Source organism: Nomia melanderi, chromosome 8 (genome assembly GCF_051020985.1).
Source record: "Nomia melanderi isolate GNS246 chromosome 8, iyNomMela1, whole genome shotgun sequence".
NCBI lineage: Eukaryota > Metazoa > Arthropoda > Insecta > Hymenoptera > Halictidae > Nomia > Nomia melanderi.
In genome coordinates, this window is record NC_135006.1 from 5,648,542 (window position 1) to 5,667,750 (window position 19,209).

The 19,209-nt window shown below is 38.2% G+C and overlaps 1 protein-coding gene and 1 long non-coding RNA gene across 12 annotated transcripts in view; one reads left to right on the top strand and one right to left on the bottom strand.

The window, feature by feature from the left end:
• LOC116426499 (uncharacterized) overlaps positions 1 to 19,209 on the top strand; it is a 211,494-nt gene that overhangs the window by 74,782 nt on the left and 117,503 nt on the right. The window contains exon 3 of one of the 4 annotated variants that reach the window (XR_012999122.1): positions 2,871 to 2,915. The exons of the other annotated variants lie outside the window; for them this stretch is intronic. This is a non-coding gene — a long non-coding RNA (uncharacterized LOC116426499). Of the gene's footprint in view, positions 1 to 2,870; positions 2,916 to 19,209 lie in introns of those variants that run through there. 4 annotated transcript variants of the gene reach the window in all.
• On the bottom strand, positions 9,260 to 18,188 carry LOC116426500 (uncharacterized). 8 transcript variants are annotated; one of them, XM_076369743.1, is made up of 6 exons: positions 12,249 to 12,407; positions 12,101 to 12,117; positions 11,301 to 11,458; positions 10,890 to 11,177; positions 9,535 to 9,618; positions 9,260 to 9,441 (listed from the first exon to the last, which is right to left on the bottom strand). In XM_076369743.1, the coding sequence occupies exons 4-6, from the start codon at positions 10,910 to 10,912 to the stop codon at positions 9,375 to 9,377; spliced, it is 174 nt and encodes a 57-aa protein (XP_076225858.1). In that variant the 5' UTR covers positions 10,913 to 11,177; positions 11,301 to 11,458; positions 12,101 to 12,117; positions 12,249 to 12,407; the 3' UTR covers positions 9,260 to 9,374. The 8 variants fall into 8 exon arrangements, 5 of the variants coding, with proteins under 5 accessions (XP_076225858.1, XP_076225854.1, XP_076225855.1 ...); XM_076369739.1 differs by having other exon boundaries at positions 10,802 to 11,177; XM_076369740.1 differs by having other exon boundaries at positions 10,802 to 11,177; positions 11,301 to 11,461.

Below are 19,209 nucleotides of genomic sequence, written 5' to 3' on the forward strand. Positions count from 1 at the left end.
AAAATATAAAGAGATTTCCTATCTGGAAAATAAAATATATATTTTAAAGAAACGCTGCATCACTTTTTGTTTTATATTATGGAATCACTGGATATTTAATACGAGCAAAGCAAGTGGAATCCGAAATGTAAATAAAATCGTTTGCGTAAAATGAACATCCGATTATTTGGTCCCTCCTCTTTGTAATATCAAATAAATTTAATTATATAAATTATCGAACTTATTCATTCTAGTGTTTGTATATAATAATTAAAATATTGTTGAAGACACTGTACACATTTTTCAAACGTATTCCCATTATATAAAATTTAATGATTTTCAAATATAAAACTTAATGATTTTCAAACTACGTGTATTAATCAAATTTATTGCCAAATGAAAAAAAACTTTCAAATAAATTTGATCACATTTCGTGAAGTAAATTATATGTATAGAGTACATATTTTTTTCTTTATTACTTCCCTTCGTCATAAATGAATATATGATGCAACTGAATTGCGGTTAATAATTCAAATATTGACTTTTCCGTTTTGTTGAAACAAGCAACAATAATTAGAATCGGCGTCTTAAAACTCAAGGAAAATATTTAATTATTGAACACCATCTCTGACAGTCTTTTTACGTAATTAATATTAAAATATTAAACGCATATATTTCATCAAGAGATCAATTAAAAAACAAACGTACAGCTAGAATAAACAAATATAATACTTTCTTCTTCCATTAAAAAATTATGTACAAATTGTAACTTTAGTATATTCACAAAATAAATCATGAAGCACAGAGTTAACCATATCTTTGGTTACATACTATATATTCACATGTACCTACTATAAATTCGTTTAAACTACAATCTCCATAAGCTATCATGATATATACTTATTTTACTGACAGTTTTTACAGTTGCAACATTCCACACTAAATACAACCTATTCCATCAATGACATATTTTAGAAAGTATAACAAAAAGAGTCTTTGATTATTTGAACATTAAGCTGTTCAAAGGAAATTTGGTATAAAATTAATTTTCACTTTTTCCGCGTAACATATAATTCGAAGAAAAAGGTGACGTGGTTATTTACAGGAATTTTCTCTACTTAAAAATGCTCTTTCACATGAATATTATTTCTGAGATATGCGGGTTGGAAAAAATCGAGCATCGAACCTCGGGTGATGGGTTGGAGCGGGCAAGTAAGGACAGCTGTTTCGCGCACATGTGGGCCTATTCGAACATCAGGCCCCACTCTGTTATTCGCTTCGGCGGCGAGGCTATAGCACGGATGCCACAGCACTATAGCTGTTTCCGGTACGGTCGTCCTTCGTGGAGTTTAGTATGGTTGCTCCGATTTGCACCGGGAGACACCGGGTTGAACCACTGGTTACGTTCGCCCGCATTCACCCTCAACTGTAATATCACAACTCGTTTGAAGTTTTCATCATTCATTCCACGATTTCGAAGGTTCATGCATTATGTACAGGCAATAAATTGTATCTACTGTTTGATCCAATATTTTATTTCCTCTTTTTTTTTTATTAATTTCATACATCGGGGAACCGAAAAAGAATAGCAGTGCGTCATGTTTATAAATACTAGAACAACCGCACCCGTGACAATGACGGGTATTAGTTTTCTTATTTCATACTTATGGAAATTTTGAAAGTATTAAATATCCGAAATGATTTGAGAAATAACTAGTTTCATTTCAATGTTATAATTAATTTATGTGAAAATTGAAACAAAATATTATATATTGTTAAAATTTGTATCAGTTTACATTTTCAGACGCTCGGTTGTTTTAGTGTTAATACAAAAAAATTCGTCAATCAATTATTGCTTTCAATGTCAAAACTGGTTAAAATAATGTTTTTAAAAAAATAATGGAAAGATAGAAGATTATATAAACTTTTTATATTAATACTATTTAGTTTAATAGTTTCTTACAAGTTGATCTACCATAAACTGTGAAATTGAAATTGTTACGTTTTTGCGATTCAATCCTTGTTCCCTTATTTCGTAATTTATTCGTTGATTTGTCAAGGTTTAATATTAAAAAGTCATGTTAAGGGCTAATTGATGTCAGCAGTAATTAAATTGAAACTTGCTACCACGATACATATTATTTAGGGGGTAGAGAACAATATTAAATTTGTTTCCAGCTTCATTATAATTTTTAATTCACTGAACTTTATTCAGTAACATTTATTATACTATCTAAAGATCCGCGGTCTATTTAGTGCGGGTACTTTATTAAATTCCTTTAGCTCCGCTAAAATTCATTTATAATTTTATATTTATAATATAATAATTTTACCTTCTACACTGGAGTAATAATAAAATAACTTTTTATTTATCACAACTCAAGAAGCCCAATTTAAAATCGAGATTATTATTATCTTGCAATTTAATTATAGATTTCCAATTTTTCCTTAATTGATTGGATTCATCAAGAGTCAGTTTAAAAATTATATTTTCTATAAAAGTATTTTTAACCTCAAGCTACAATTTTAGATAATATTTTGCCTGATCTTCAACTAATATTACAAAAAGCTTATAAACTTTGAAAAAATAAACCAATTTTCTGTTCATAGCGTTTCAGGCAATTTTGAAATTAAATATGTCATCACACACGTATTTTTCACCTATTGATGTATCAAAATTTGTTACAAATGTTTCATAACATCCTATTGGTTTCCAGAAATATATAAATTGTCAACAAACCAAATTATTATTTTCTACATAGAAATGTTATCAAAATAATTTTGCATATGTTATATTTCTGAAAGGTAAAGCGTAAATGGAATCGTTATATTTCTACCAATTGCAGATCCGAAGATTCCCTGTCCTATAATTTATCGATTGTTCCATAAAGGCTTCGTTGATCCGACCAGTCGGCCGATGGAAGACAAACGTGGATAAAAATGAAGTCCTGGACGGACATTAAACGCGCTTGTACCTGGCTGCACTCCCGTCCAGCTGGCTGTTCCTCGCAGCTGCTCGACGCTGCCGGCGGAGACGAGCCTTGCGCTCGAACGCCGACGTCCCGACGCTCCCTCGAACACGCATAAGTACACGTCTCGGTCGAAGAACGCGAGGGGCTCGTTAATTACGTTAATATAATTACGCAGGCTCATAAAGAGATAATGCAACGATTAATTTTATTGTTTGATGTTTTACTTTAATTAAGGATTATTCTTTTAATTACGTCGACTTGTTAGGGCGCTGTTGCTAGGAAAGGGATGGTTGTGCCAGACTTAGCGCATAGCAGAATTTTGGCAACCTTTTTTATCAAACGTGTCTTTCTTAATTTAAAAATTTAATGATGTGGTTTGACTCCTGTTTCAAGTAAGCATTGGAATTTCATGAAATACGGGATTGTGAGACAAATTTAATCAATTTGAATGGTGCACGTAAATAGAATTGTTCCATATATTAATTATATGTTTTAATTAATATAAATAATTGTTAGTAAAGTATTATTCTAATTATTATTTGAATAAAAGTATTATTTCCTCCAGGAAATGCCATTTCAAAGATTAAATTTAATTATATCAGCAGGGAAATCATGATGATGAAATCATTTTTCGAGACAACGTACTTACAATTAGTAACCGATAAGAAGTTCAGTCGAATCTTATCTTTAATACGTGATGCGTCAAATAAGTTTTATAATGTATGAAATTCATTCAATTGCGGGCACTAGTCAATGGTAATATTTTTGTTGGAATTTCGAAGGAATGAAGATTGCAATAAAAAATAAAGGAAGGGAATATCTTAATTTATGAACCCTTGTTTATTTATGAGGCATCACATGATACCATCGTCTTTTCAGACAGCATACGAAATGAGAATGCCAGCCGCAATTAAATCCGTCGTTCTTGAAAGTTGCAGACGCGCTGACCGCGCCGATTGTAGAATATTCATAACCGATTGATAATCTCCTACTTGGTTTTATATTATTCGCGCAAGGTTAATGAGTACGCGTTCTGTATCGTGGCAGCATGGAATTAACAGATAGACAGATATATCTCTTTTTTCGGTTTCGGTGGGAGACAAGCGAAACGAATTTCATGAAAGCACAACTTTTTACTAATCGACAAATATGACCGTTACTATATGATATAATAATATAATAGATATATTACAATATATCTAGACAATATATTAAAATTTCTAAACAGAAAACTCTAATCATCCTAAACGTAGGATATAATAAAGTTATTACAGGTTTCGACGAACGCAAAAGTGAAATGTTTTTTCTTTAAAAAAAGAAATATGCTAAATTATCACCTATAAGCATATATTTTAAAATAAGTGGTTGATTTTTATGTGGTAATAAACGTTGGTTTGCTCCGAATACTCCCATAACAAATGCATTTTTTTCGGGCTATCTCGTTTTCCGTTCATTTGATAGAATTATAATCCACGAGCCGGTATGTACGCACGTCAGTAATAACAGATCCCACGATACAAAAGATTAACTCCACCTGTGGTTACTGGCTGAGGTAACGCGAAAGTGTCTCTTAAAATGCACACCTTTATCTCCTTTCTCGATGCGCACGGACGATAGACTGTTCCAAATAATTCCGAAGCAGCGGACAGGGAAGTCCCGGCCGTATCGCACTTTCCTGTTGCGTCACGCATGCCGACGCATAACAGTACCTACCTGCATACAACGTACGGTCTGCTTGCGAGTGCGCAAACACACGACCGTTTCGAAACGTTGCTTCGCGTCGACGATACATTTATATGTACGGGACGTGTCTGAAATGCATGTCGATTCTTCAACAGCCGAGTGTACGAGGCGTCAAGAACAAGAAAGAAAATATTTATTCAGAACCCTAGAAAATTTTGAGGTTCCCTTTTCAATTTATTTCGTATTTCCACGATTTATGAAGCATTATGTGCCATTTATTTTAATTAGTGTGCTAATGTTTTGAAAAGTAGGACTATGAAGGAGTGATTTGATTTTTAAATGAATACAGAAGATTTTGTATTGAGATTTTTTATGCGTGATATATTGCAGTATACTGTCGTGTGTGTTTACGTTGACAGAGGTCAAAGAAATTAAATAGTATAGCAAAAACGATATATTTTATAAAATCAAGTTTTCCACAAGCGATCTTTTTGTAAGAATACATTTTAAATTGTAAATTGTAAATTTTGTTAGGTATACGTTTTGGTTCTTTAGTTTTTCAGATAAATGCACATTACTGTATATCAGTGTCTCGTGTATTTAAACTATTATGTATTAAATAATTAAACAGAAATTTAAAAATGTGACACAAACATTTGCTGGACGAAATCATTTTGAAGACCAAATAATTTGCAGAAGCGGCGACACGCATTTTCAATTTATTATTCCATGTAAAATCGCAGCCCATCTAAAAATAAAAATTTGTATAAACATATCCACAGTTTGCTCATCACTTAGCGTCAGTCTTTGATCTGGTGCTGCGATGCGATGCTATTTATGGTCGTGTGGTAATACAATACAAACCACATTTTCATGACATTTTATTTCAGATTGCAAAGGAAATGAATAAACTGAGAAAAACGAGAATGTTATAAAGAAGCCGCATTTTTTAAAAGAGAAACGTAATAACATGGAAATCAATAGCTATGATGAACTCCGTAAACTTTATATATCTCGCAATATCTTAAGATTGAAAGCATGTAGCTTATATTGTCGTCTATCAGTCATGAAGAAATAATCTTCTCTTTCACATTCACGGTCATCAAATTCCTAAAATATTAACAATCCAGTTGTGCTAAAGCAAGTAGACGTTGGTGATCTTACCGAGTAAAGTTAATGAGGCAGAGTAAATTATCAGAATTCATCTCCTGAACCATTGAAACATATTTAAGAATCATTGTACCCTGCACTTACGGCCAGCCATTGTTAGAAATGTCTCCAGGATAAGGATCGCCGCACTCGTATGATTTAGCGTCAATTTCCATGACACACAAAGCCCCTGCTTTACCTGTGACATTGATGTAGCGCTTGTTGGAGAACAGTGCGCGAGGTCAGGGGATTCGAGCTTTGGGTCGATGAGTTTATTACGTTTATTAATTAGCGATTGAAATCAATCAGTAGTCTGGGGATTTCATGTATTTAAAGCACCTGTAACAATACAAAACCCATCCAGTGTTATTTATTCTAATACTATAATAAAGAAAATCAGTTTCTATTATAAAACTAGATTTGAAGAATCCCAGTTTGCATAACAGTCTTGCAACTGATACTGTTGTAACTGTTATAACGCTTGGTGGAAAAATAAGTGGAAAATATAGAATAAAATTTATTCGCTTGAAACCTCGTTTTCGAGAACATCCAGTTTGAAAGTTTGAAGGGTACACTTGAATTTGGCCAATCGTACACGTAACACATTTTCTGGAAAACGAAGTTTCGAATAATAAAATTGTATTCTATGTTTTCGACCTATTTTTAAATACATTTTCTAACAGAATCACACGGTTGAAAGATCAGCTACAAAACGTCATGTATAGTTTATACTTAGGCCACTACAATTAAATAATATTAACGAAAGTGGAAAGTACACTCAATAAACTGGGAAATAATTAATAAATAAAACTCGACATTTAGAAGGATGCATAGAAGTCTAGAAACTAATGTCCATTAGTTTCTAGTAACTTCTAGTACATTAATTGGTTGAAAGCTTTATTATAAAAAAATAGAATTTTTTGTAATATCTTTGAATCGTACACAGAAGCCTATTTACTTATTCTTCTTATATATATTTGCTTTAATAAATATATTCCTTTTGTGTTAGGTATTCACGCTACTCATGTTGTAATGGTTCTTTTAAAAGTGCTGGACCATCTCTCCCCAACTTATCCTATGTGTAATCTTAAAAAAATATGATTAAGCACCATGGACGTTCGTAATGCATTTTATACATTTGTTTCAATAAATATACAGGTGTCATGTGTAACTAGCATCAACGAAAGTGCACAAATTCAGGAAAGAGTGTTCGAAGCAGAATCACAGGTATCGATATCGCCTATTGTGTAATGGTCGCCTCGTTCGTTATCATCATTTTATTTCCTCATAATTACACACACGCGTGCACGCCGGTTTCGTAATTAAACCAGGTATTATTTCCCAAACAGCGGAAAGTACATGTTCCATAAATTTCTGTGCATATGCCAGTAAAGGTGCGAGTTCGTCGCTCTCCTGTGATAATTAATCACGCCCACGCCCATGTATCTGGCCGCAGTAATTAACTTTTGTCGGGCCCGCGAACGAAAGTCAGAATCTGGCAACGCTGATTACCAACTTCATTAATTCGATACGTGGGGAGCAGTAGCCCGGGTGTACGCGTTACAATTCCGTTTACCGGCCACGGGACGGAAAGGAGCGTCGATACAGATTTTATTTGTGCTTACCGCAATTTAATGGAATTAATTACACGAATGGCAAAATGCGACCAATCCATAAACAATAACATTTCTGCCCGTACTACGCGCGCACAACGTCTGCCAAAAGAACGAATTGCGAATGCTGTTTAGTACAAAAGTGATTAAAGGCGGCTTATTGGTATTTATGCAATTTGCAGTTCCTGAATACAAATTTTCGAAGATCTATATCAGATAGAAAGATATTTTCCCTTTATTAACCCTTTGTCATACGATTTCTTTCGCAATTGTTTTCTTTAACACAGGAGTAATCGAGCGTTTAATATGATTAATATGTAGGCCTTATAAGAATTATAGTAATAGATTCTTTTTCGATTTTTGCGTTTATTGTTTACAGTATTGAAGTGGAACTATTTGTTTTTCAAATCATTTCGGATAATTAACGTTTTTGAGATGTCAATAATTGCGAAATAATAAAACTGAAACCCATTATTTTGAACCATTTGATTATTCGTTGTTCTCTTTAAATCCCTGTTGTCCTTAATGATTGGCAAGAAAAAAACGAATTCTACGTTCACTGTGAGTTTATGCTTACTACAAATGTCGGATGACTAGTCCATGTTGTCTGCAACGCGCCGCGTTGCAGTATTAATTCAATGTTTTTGGACATCTTCACCAGTGTCAGAAGAACCCTGGGTCATGACCATCAGGCTTGGTCATCCTCGGCTTTTCCTTTCCATGTTTTAGTATATAAGTAGTCAAATTGCAAGTAGCAAGAGCATTTGAATTCTAAACTTTGTACCGAAATTCAGTTGAACTCGCTATGCAGCAATCTTTGTATTTACGCTGTTTTCGCTAATAATAATATATTGTATTTACCCGTGCGAGTTCAATATTGAAATATATTTATATATTAGTGTATCTCGGATTATCGATATTTTCACCCGGTATACAACACGAAGGTTAAACGTTCACAAGAGGAAGATAAAATTAATTTTTCAACTGTAGAAAAATAAAATAATATTTATATTTGTTAGATATTTGTTAGATTTGGTTTCAAAATTTTACTACTAGTCCCACTCAATATTATAAGGCTTATAAAGTTAAGCAATCTTATAAAGTTAAGAATTTTCGAATGTTTGAAATAAACTAAAAATTATAAGAAATCTGATTGTTTCTGCAGAAACACTTTGTATAAGTGACTTAAACAATTTATATTTCATCAACGTATTGCTCAAGGCCAGTCCATTGTCTGTGAATCATGACCAGTACGACTACTTTCGTGCCACGTCAGTTGACCTCTTTCTCCCAAAAACAAAGAACAAGTTCGGGTAATTAAACATTTTGAAATGAGTCAGGATAAATACGAAATATTCGAGAATTTTAGTTCTCTGAAATTTAGTAACTTTTAAGACTGTGATGGTTGCATATTCGACGTGGATATTCTTACGTACTATGTCTTCCACATAGTTCTTAATAATGCTTATAATCATTCACAATATTTATGTCACATATCTGCATCAGAAAACAAATATTAAAGTCACTGTATAAATAGAGCGTTTAAAAAGTTTCCTGACAGTGGATATTATTCGTACACAGAATATTATATTTATAATTAAGTGGTGCGAATATCAATTAGTAAGCAATAAACTTGTTGAGACTCATTTTACAACAAGTTTTATTATTTAATACAAATGAAACGCATGTTGAAAAACAAAAAGCTTAATTGAATTTACTGTCTTATTTATAATATATAATATACGCGCAAAAACTATAATATAATATAATATAATATAATATACACGCAAATATATGATTACAATTAAATATTATTACGTTAATCTGACTTAAAATTTTAATCCCAGCATTATAAATATTGATAGTACACTTAATTACATTAGAAAATAAGTAGAACTATACATTACTACTACTATTTTCGGACAATATTATTGAAAATAATGAAGCAGACGAAAAGTAAATAAATTATTACCCGTACTCAAATCATTACATCAATCAACGTCAACGTAAACAACCAACGACTAATATTCCCCATTTCCACAGACCTGAATAAGAAATCCAAGATTAGTGAATCCAACTAGTTCCGTGAATCCGTTATTAAAATCTCATCATGCTGAACCGGTACTTGTTTCCATCACCTTCGTAACACTCCCGGATAGATCCTAGTCCAACGAGCTGGACTCCATCCTCCATCGTTGTCCCAGCGGCACGGGTAGTTCAAACTATATAGAGATCGAAACATTTTTGAAAATAACTGTTTGAAACAGTTATATATTGGTTCGAACTGAAACAATTATGGAGAACCGATATAAAGTCATAACTGTATACTATCTAGGATTTTTAGCATAGCTTAAAATATTTTTAAAAAGCGTGAATGCGAGAATGAGTGTGAGCGAAGGGCAATAAAAGAGAAAAGCCAAGGTTTCCAGTTCGGCTTTGAAGGAGTTTGTTTGAGAGTTTGTGGAGAGTGCGAGTGAGAAGAATGATTGTGGTACAAATAATTATTTTTGAGTGCGAATGTCCGAAGGTGAATCTTTGCAGACAGAGTCGTGCGTTGGTCTTTGTAGCAGTAAGCTGTGTGCTGTTTTAGTTGTGTGTGGCTATTATATAATTCCTTATGTTTAACACTAGGTTTACGGACACTTATTGTACAGTTTGCTGTATAGCTCTTAGAAGAATTGATGTTCGTTGATTTAGATCTTGGAATTCAGAACTTTAAAAATAGTCAGTTAGGATACTCATTCGCGCAATTGCGTCAGTCGAAATCAACGTGAATGTTTATTAAATAATGGTTACAAAATTCAATATACGTTGAATTGACACAGTCCGTAAATCTCGAGTTAAACATCACTTGTTTTATTATTAATAAATGTAGTTGTTTATTTGAGTTTTCTATATTCCCGTATATCATTCCCAATCCATACATATGAGTCGCTCAGAAGTTAATGCCGTTAAGTCCAGAAAACAAAAATTGAGAAAATTAATGTTTTGGTTTCTAAAATTATTATACAACATATTCAGAAGTTATAATACGAAGCATTTTCTTACCTAGAAAAAACGAAGGAACGAGTAAATTCTGTAATGACTGAAAAGAATATTATTTATTCCATTAAAATTTCCAAACATCAGAAAATATCAAAAAATAGACTTAACGGTATTAGTTTTTAAGCGACTCATATATACTATAACTGTTATTAGGTATATCAGTTCTAAGCTAAATCGATTTCAATTCCGGTTCTTCGAAGCCAACGTATCGATTCTGTATCGGTTTTAAAACTATTATTTTCTCCATATTTCAGTTTTATACTTCGGTTCTATATTTCTTTTAGAGCTGAAAAATAACAATAGCAGTTGCAAAAATAACCATTTCGCTTCTCTATAACTGTCTCCACAAGCGGAACCGACCTCACAAGCGTTCTCAGCCCCTGGTTCAAACTCATTTGCGGATCAAGCGGTGTCAACTCTTTCACCGTGCTCCCCTCTTTCCGTTCACCTTGCGCATTCTTCTTGATGCATCGCGGAGTCCCGGAGAAACGCGGAAGAACCTTGGCCTTGGTCTCGCCGCTTCCGGTCAATTTAACGCGCGTCCAGCGTCGCGGCGGCGGCCGACCGCATTTGCGATTCATCCACGCGGAGCGAGGCTAGAGAAAGAGAGCAAGAGAGATGGATAGACGGGAAGGTCAGGGAAGAGTCGGTGATAAAAGGGATGAACGGTGGTGTGTATAGCAGTCAAGCGAAGAGGGAGAAAGACAGAGGAGTGGTGCGGGGGTCGAGGAATCAGCTAGGAGGAAAAGAGGAGGTGCATTGAGCTTTGATACCTACATAGGGTGAGCTTAATACATATACGAGCACCGATCTGGGGACACGCGTGCGTGAGCACATATCCGTACGTACGTACGAGTACCTGTTGCTTATTCCATTGTTCTCGGTATTGGTCGGGGCATTTGTGTGCGGGGCCACCTCATCTCTCTCCGCGTCCTCTTTTCTCCTCGGCGTAGCGCAGCCGACTACTTGCCGAGGTATATAAGCCACCGGCCACTATCACCGACGCAGCGCCCTGATCTGCTAACACAACCGTAAACAAAGTATATTTGCGGAGGAACGTGCACGTTCGCCTCTTTTCACGGTTATATACGGGGTGTCCCCGTTGCGCGAGGGATGCACGGGGTTGGATTTCGAATTGAACGATGTCAACCATGTAATCTTGATTTTCAGTTGGTCTTGAGCTCTAGGCGATGGAGTATGTTTTTAGAGTTGATAGAAGTTACTATACCTTGGCGTGGGTGTCAATGACTTTGCGGATCGATTGGTTTGGATTACCTTTTATTCGGCTGGCTTTTAACACGTTCCGTGCCGGACGATTTTTTTAAGACTTTCCCTTCAGGCCGTATGGCGCGTATACGACCCACACTTTTACAATCAATTAAAATTAAATAACCGCAGTATACATAATATTAAAATACCTATCTTTAACTCTACAATAAAGTTTTAAAAAGTTCTTCGTTTTTCAATGAGAATTCATTTTCGGTCTGAATGTCAATGGTAATTCTAGTATCTGCGTTGTATTTATGCTTAGGAATCGTTTTGTATGGAAAACTACGTAATAAATACGATATAATGTTTGGTTTCAACACGTTTGTTCGTAACTTACCATTCGCAATTCTTTCAAATATCAATACGTGTCAAACTTTCGAAATCGGTTACCTTGAAAACGAAGTCGCCTGTAAGAAAATTTTGACACGAATGTTAATCATTACATCCCTTAATTCAATAAACTGCTCTACAAGGTAGTCTCAAGAACGACGTTTCGAGCAAAAACAGCTGAACGCCTCTCACGTGTCATAATTCTCACCTCAGCCAGTGTATATGCATCTATACAAACTCCTTCTATCATTCTGGCATTCCGAATCCACCCGCGTACTTATCCGCATGCCACGAGTCACCTTGTATAGACACTTATGTACACAGAACAGTCGCGAGGAGGAGAACGTCGGGGTTCAGGATGCGTGTGTTATCTGTGAACACGGAGGAGGCCAGGCGCATTTATGTATGCGGCAGATAAACGGTCGTCGAGGGGTGGTCGCCAAGAAGCGTTCGTGTGCACCACCAGTACACGCTAATGCTTGCAGATCTTGCAGGCTAAGCCGCTCGCATTCATGGACTGGGCCGATGATGTTTTCCTCTTCTTTCGCTGAGGGTCGTCGGAAAGGGGGACAAGACGATGAGAAGGGGGAGAAAGAGAGATGGCATACCGAATCCCTTTCTTCGTAGCGGGCCGGCCCTTATGTGTACGCTGCGTTAACGTTTACGCGAGCCACGAGAGCAGAAGTTTCTCCATTCATAACCGTGGAAGTGGATGCCGTAGCAATGGTCCCTCGACCGCCTTCGGGCTGTTGCCCATCCGCTGTATGTACAGCGTGTAACACAACATGCGAGACCTACTTTAGTAATAGACAAGGGATACGAAAACAATGAGAAAAGTACCGTATTTAACACGTTGACTGCCATGGTCACACCGGTGTCTCCGAATTACAGTTTCTAATACGACCGATGTTGAATAGTATAACTAATAGTAATAATACTAAATATTATTTAATAGTAATTCTGAACGATTAATCATTGCCTGCGTCTTTATTTGATACGAACGAATAAGTGATATAAAACGCTCAAAGTTCCCATGGCAGTCGACATGTTAGCCCTGTCTCAAAATTACAACCACTTTTGTATTTCAGTAATACTTAGTTATTTATTTTCATAGGTAAGGAGTATTCTTCCTTTCCAACTGATTAAACATACAGCTGACAGTTAAGAGTTTTTTAAAAATTGTAAAATTCCCCATCACCTTGGAGTGTCATTTAGCTGGGGAAAATTAGGGTGATAATTGTAGTAGCCGATAACTCACTCGTAATATTCGTTTGTCTGAAATTGTGATGGTGACTATATTGTACATCCATGAAGGCAACAATATGCGGGTTATTAAAACGCAAAAATGACCACACCTTTGGCGCAAAATGGACTAGGACATACGTTCGTATGAATTTGTTTTATTTTCTTTGCAACCCCTATCCACTGCTTAAGAGGGTTCTACAAGTTCTGTTGCACCCTGTACACGTAGACGCAGATCGCTCTTCTCTCCGATGGCAAATGTAGGTTGCGCCGGTGACGAGTCCGTGTTCCCGCTCAATTGTGTCGCTTCCCCGTGTGTTTGTCCCTCAATTCGATCGTGGCACGGGTTGCCTGTGTCGTGGGAACACTCCCAAGGTCATTCGAAGACGTTTGTCATTCCCATGTCCGGCTCTCCGGCAGCCGCGACCTTTTCACCCCAATTTTTCGAAGCTGAGGTCACTCTACAACTCGTTTTCTGTGGCACTTTCGCTGCTACAAAAGTTTCGTTTCTTCCTTTCTTGGAGGTTTTTCGGTGGTTGTCTATATGCTTGAATGATTGGATCAATGGTAACTGTTCTTCGGGCGTCGCAATTTTATTATTGAAGTTAGTGAGTGATGATGGTAAATGATTGAACTACGACGTGATTTTCTCATTTCGATTCATTCGTGAAGCATGTTCTTCGAAACAATTTTTTGATTTGTTCTACTTTGGAGATTAAGAGAAGATTGATACCAATATATTAATCATTAATCAGTTCAAGTGAATTTGTGTATGTAATGGATACTAGTGTTAAGAGATTAAAAGTTTCATAAAAAGTTCATTCAGTAATGTTTTCAAGTACATTTTTTAACGTTTTTTTTAACGTATATTGTATTTTATAAACACTATTTGGTAACTATTTACGTCGACTTTGATTGATGCAATTACATCAGTATGTACCCCAATTATTTATTTTGAAACATCTAACTTCCAAAATCCGAACGAAGGAAAATGAATTTTTCAAATCGTTACACATTTCAGCAATTGTATCCATAATTTTCATTTCCATTTCTTACCTAAACAATCTCCATTTTCCAACGGCGAAAACAAACCCTTCAAATTAAAGCGTTCCCTTCGAGTATTCGATTAGGAACATGTCAGGTGTTGAGTCGTGAAGACAGCTGGAAACTTCAATTCGACTAAGGGAGGAGCACTATAGACGCGAATCTTGGAGATAGGATTCGGCGGAAGAATGGCTAACCTGACAAGTGGCGCCCCGTCGCTTAATCCCCCCCTGCCCCTTAGCTGCGGCCCACAAAGTTTAGCATAAGACAGCACACATTCCGTCTCTCTTCTGTCGTCGTCCCTTTCCCAAGCTCGGTCATCTCTGTTCCTCCTTTTAAGGTCGGATCGGGTATTCCGAAAGTGTTTGCCACGGTGTACGTGTACACACGCTTACGGCCGAGCGAGCGAGCACACGGAATTGAAGACAGGCGTGGGTGGCGCGGGTAGGAAAGTAGGGTGGCGAGGATCCGCATAGAAGCGTGCAACAGGTTCCCTAAAGCTCGAATGACATGCTTTGGGGATTTTCACGAAACGACTGTTTTGCATCCATCCCTCGATCATCTGATGACACTGGCTGCGCGAGGGAGAACTTAGGATTTTCGAATCTAGAAGCTTTCTTTCCGTTCCAAACGTCAACTGCTACGAAAATCATGAGCGTTTTAACGTAACACTTGTTCCTTCGTAGTAACGATAGATAGGAGCAATTATTGATTATTTGGCATTGCAATATATTAGATTTTAAACTTACTTGCGTTATTATTTTTATTCAATATCAAACATGGTACATATTGTAATCATTTTCGAGCAATTTAGAAGCGTCGGTCATTGATGACTGTTGTTGTAGTGAACGTGTTAAACCTTTTTTATAGGTTCTAGTGACCTATAAAATGATTCCATGTATTGCTTGCAATCTGAGCTTATGACTCTGAGTCGAGTTTAAAATATAGTAAGAAATATGTTTCATTTTGAATTTGGTGAATGACGAGTTCTCATAAAAGTAAAGTACATAAAGGAATACTAACAACAAAAATATCTCATACCTAACTTCAATCAGCTTCCGCCGCCTACTTCAATTCATCATTCGCTTACACCAAATCCGCTAAAAAGTGATACCATGAAATCATACTATCCCGAAAATCTACGTTCACAATTCCATGCCCAAAAACTTCAAAGCAAAGTTCCGACAAACTCATTCACAGTTAAACCACACTCCGCTATGACTCAAATAGGATCATCCTCCGAACTTCAAGATATTTTTCTATTTTCCTCAAGAAAATGTACACTCTGCTCCCGACAATAATCAGCAAATTGCTCTAACAACTTAGAACAATAGCTTGTAGACTTACTCGTAGTGCTCCATCATAGCCAAACTCAAAGATAACGTCGAATCGGCCCATAAACAATGAATCCCGCTGCAAAATGACAAGGTTCAACGACCCGCCGATCTCGCGCGCGGGTATGCCAAGGGGGCCACGTGGTAACCGGCTGCCGTTCGCACATGGTGTCGGCTTGAAGTTTGGAAACCACGTGGCCGAATAAGTTTCAGCCAGGTCACGACGACGAGCATACGTCACAGCACAGCTGAGCCTCTTGCATCCACATGAAATACCGTCATGCCTGTTCAATGGTGTACGTCCACACGTATTTCCTCCTGCATACATACACACGCGTACACACGTACACTCACCGGCAGCGTACACATTTTCCTGTGTATTCACCAAGGGGGATGAAGGCAGGGGGTGGTAGAGATGAATATGTGAATATGTGCCATGCGAGCGAGCGGGCGAACGAAAGTGAAAACGGGGTTGGAGGGCCTCTTCCTACTCTTCCGACTAACCCCCCACCCTCTCGCTGTTACTCGCTCTCACTCTCTCACCCTCTCTCTTTCTCGTCTTCTCCAACGTGATTCTCTTTCTCTCTCCGACTTTCGGACGCACACACATGTGCAGGGACTCTATTCGATGTATTGCACCCCGGTATGCACAGCCATGCACCATTCGGTTCGATGTATGCGGGATAGATGCGGAGCGAGGTCGAGCTCCAGTTTACTGGTACTCTCTCTCACCACCCCCCAGCTCTCACCCCCCGCCCCGCCTCCGGCTCTTCCTACACCGGATTTCCTAGTCAAACCGTATGAACGAATCGTCCGTGACGTGAGTTCTGACAGCTACGCTCTCCCTTTTGAGGGAATCGAAGCTGCTGCCGCTGTTTCGAGCCCGACTACTTGTGGAATATCGCGGTCTGTTCGGTGTCTGGCCGACGGTGACGTGCGGGGACGTTCGGGGGATTTTCTGCTGGGATTCTTTAATTGGTTGGTTAACCTGTTGCGTCGGTATGTAAGGATTTCTTGGGAAGCTTGGTGCGGGGGTTGGCGTTCGGAAAATGTGCCGAGCCAACATTCGGAGTTCTTTGTGATTAGCGTGAAGGTCGGTAAAGGTCGCGTATCGCGATTTGTCTTTGGAGTTTGTTTTGGAAAAACTTTTGTTTCAATTATTCAATTGTATAAATAGAAGAAATAAAGGGGAAAGTTTTATGTAATTATTTGATAAAAGATATTTCATTTGAAAAATTCAGAGAGTCCGATATTGTCACTCATTTCAGATATCTCAGGTGAATTTATTGCTTCTCGAATGATCAATTCTCTAGCGTTCATTAACTGAAGAAAAGTGACAGTTTCATGCAATCGTTACGGCATAAATGCATATACTGGTACTTGAAATTGAAATTGATTCAGTTGGGAGATGAATTTGAATAAGTTATTTCGTTCACAACGGCATTGTAAAGCACCTTCAGGGTGTAAAGAGTTAAACAAAACCGAGTTCTACAATGAGTGATTTTATGATGCACAGAAAAACTGTTCTGTGTTAAACTTTACAACCGTAACAACTGGTTAATGTACGTAGATAGCGATGTTTCTTTTTAAATTATTGATGTCTGGGGATTAGTAAGCGCCTTCCTGTATTAGGACTGTAAATATTTAGAAATTACGATGCAATTTATGTTTCTAGATTAGATATCGCGACAGAATACAAATGATTTAAATTTCAAATGTTAACACTTCGTACAAAGTATTTTCAATCTCCTTAGAACTTGTAACAAAGTTATTTAAATTTATACAAAAACATTCGACAAGTACTAACATTGTTTTTCCACACGACATATTCAAGATATTATGAATGATCACAAAAAAATTGGCAAAACGCGCAAGAAATAAAATGAAATTGAAACCTGTGTCTGCCTCGACATATAATCTGAAAAAGGGTTAAAGTCACTCGCCACAAGTATCAGCATAAAACAAGCATACACACACCTGAACCGATGACATCGTAGAAACTCAGAAAAATCAATCTCCTTCGCCCTTCACACCAAAAAGAACGTTCAACATATCCCCCGTAAATCCCAAATCCTTCCTCCATCCACTTCCTGACCTAGATCACTGCTGCGCAATCCTCCGGATCGGTTCCATTAACCTTCATCGTCCATACGGATTGATTTCCACCGGTCGTCCCCTCGAAATGGCAACGACCTTCCGAGCATTGTTTCTTTTTGCCGATCGTGCGGCTGGTCGCGGTTACGTCCGCATTCTAAGCCCGAGTTACGTGCACAGGTGGCACGCGCCGATTACGTAAAACACGCTCGGTCCCGCATCCATAATGTACGAGCGGCCTCGGCTAAAACACACAGCAGGCTGCCTTCACGGATACGTTCGGCGGTGCACAATCCTATCGGTTCGATCTCGCCGGCTATCATCGGTCTCGCTCGCTCGCTTGCTCGCTCACGCTCAAACTCGCGCTCGCGCGCGTCCACTTGAATAAGGCGCGAGCAACACACGCCGCTCCGTTCAACGGCGCTCGCCGCAGCCGCGGTCTAAACTTGTCCGGCGATGAAAACTTGGCACGAAACATCCCAGTGACCCCATTGTCTGCCTCCGCGGAGCAACACGGCCGTATACTCTCCCTCGAGCCCCCTCCGGTTGCATTAAGCCCGAATTAACAAAGGGTAGATATACTTACCTACGACCCCTGACCTGCGAGCCTCCCGCGCCGTTTTCCCTCTTCGACCTTCTCGATCTACCCCAGACCACCGCCCCTTCCTTTTCACTTCAGCGTTCTCCTCGTCCGCGACTGCAGCCCGTTTTATGACTCCCGGCCTCGCTCCTCTCCACCCGTTTTGCTCCCAGCGCGCACCAAGCCATTTGTTTCTAACTGCGAAACGAACACCAACATCCTCTCGTGCTACCCACTCCCCGGTTCCCTGCGACGAGAGACGGAGCAACAGGTCCTCGAGGATGCAATCACACGTTGGCCCGCGCCATCGCTTCCGGCCACTTTCTATGCCCTGGTAAGGGATATAGAATGTCCCTTGGGCGTTGCTTCCTGTCTCGAAGACGGGGATAGACGGCCGGGAATTAGGTTAGGGGGCCTGCGGATCGATCCCAGCGCAGCGTGCATATTGTTCGACCAGGATAGACCTGAAGAATTGATGAGACTCCGTGGGATTGTACGTGTTCCCGGATTACAAGCACGTATGGACGAGGGTGAGTTTAACCCTTTCGACGGGGAGATTGGAGTTCGAAGCCTCGAACGTGGAATTATGTTGTTAGCCGGGGGTTTCTCGCGTGATGTCCTATACGGAAGTGTAGTCTGGATGATTGCTTGTTGAAGATTGAAGCATCGTTTTCAGTGAAATCTGGTTGTGCATTGGGTATGTTTAGACTTTGTTTTAGTTTAATAATTTGTTTCTACTACTAACACTGCAACACCGAACCGCTGACACTTTACGCCGAGTGTACGCTTTGTGTAAAATAGTAATAAATACCAGTGCAATACTTCCGCGAACAGAATCGTGTGTGTGTGGATTGTGTCCTATTAATTCTTCATCA

Bases quoted from the DNA above. Each gene is read 5' to 3' on its own strand.
- LOC116426500 (XM_076369742.1), bottom strand. From the start codon at position 11,022: ATGAATCGCAAATGCGGTCGGCCGCCGCCGCGACGCTGGACGCGCGTT. The intron at 9,619-10,801 runs GTCGGTTCCGCT...ATCTCTATATAG, and splicing joins GGGCTGAGAACGCTTGTGAG to TTTGAACTACCCGTGCCGCT. The intron at 9,442-9,534 runs GTGATGGAAACA...TTTCTTATTCAG, and splicing joins TATCCGGGAGTGTTACGAAG to GTCTGTGGAAATGGGGAATA.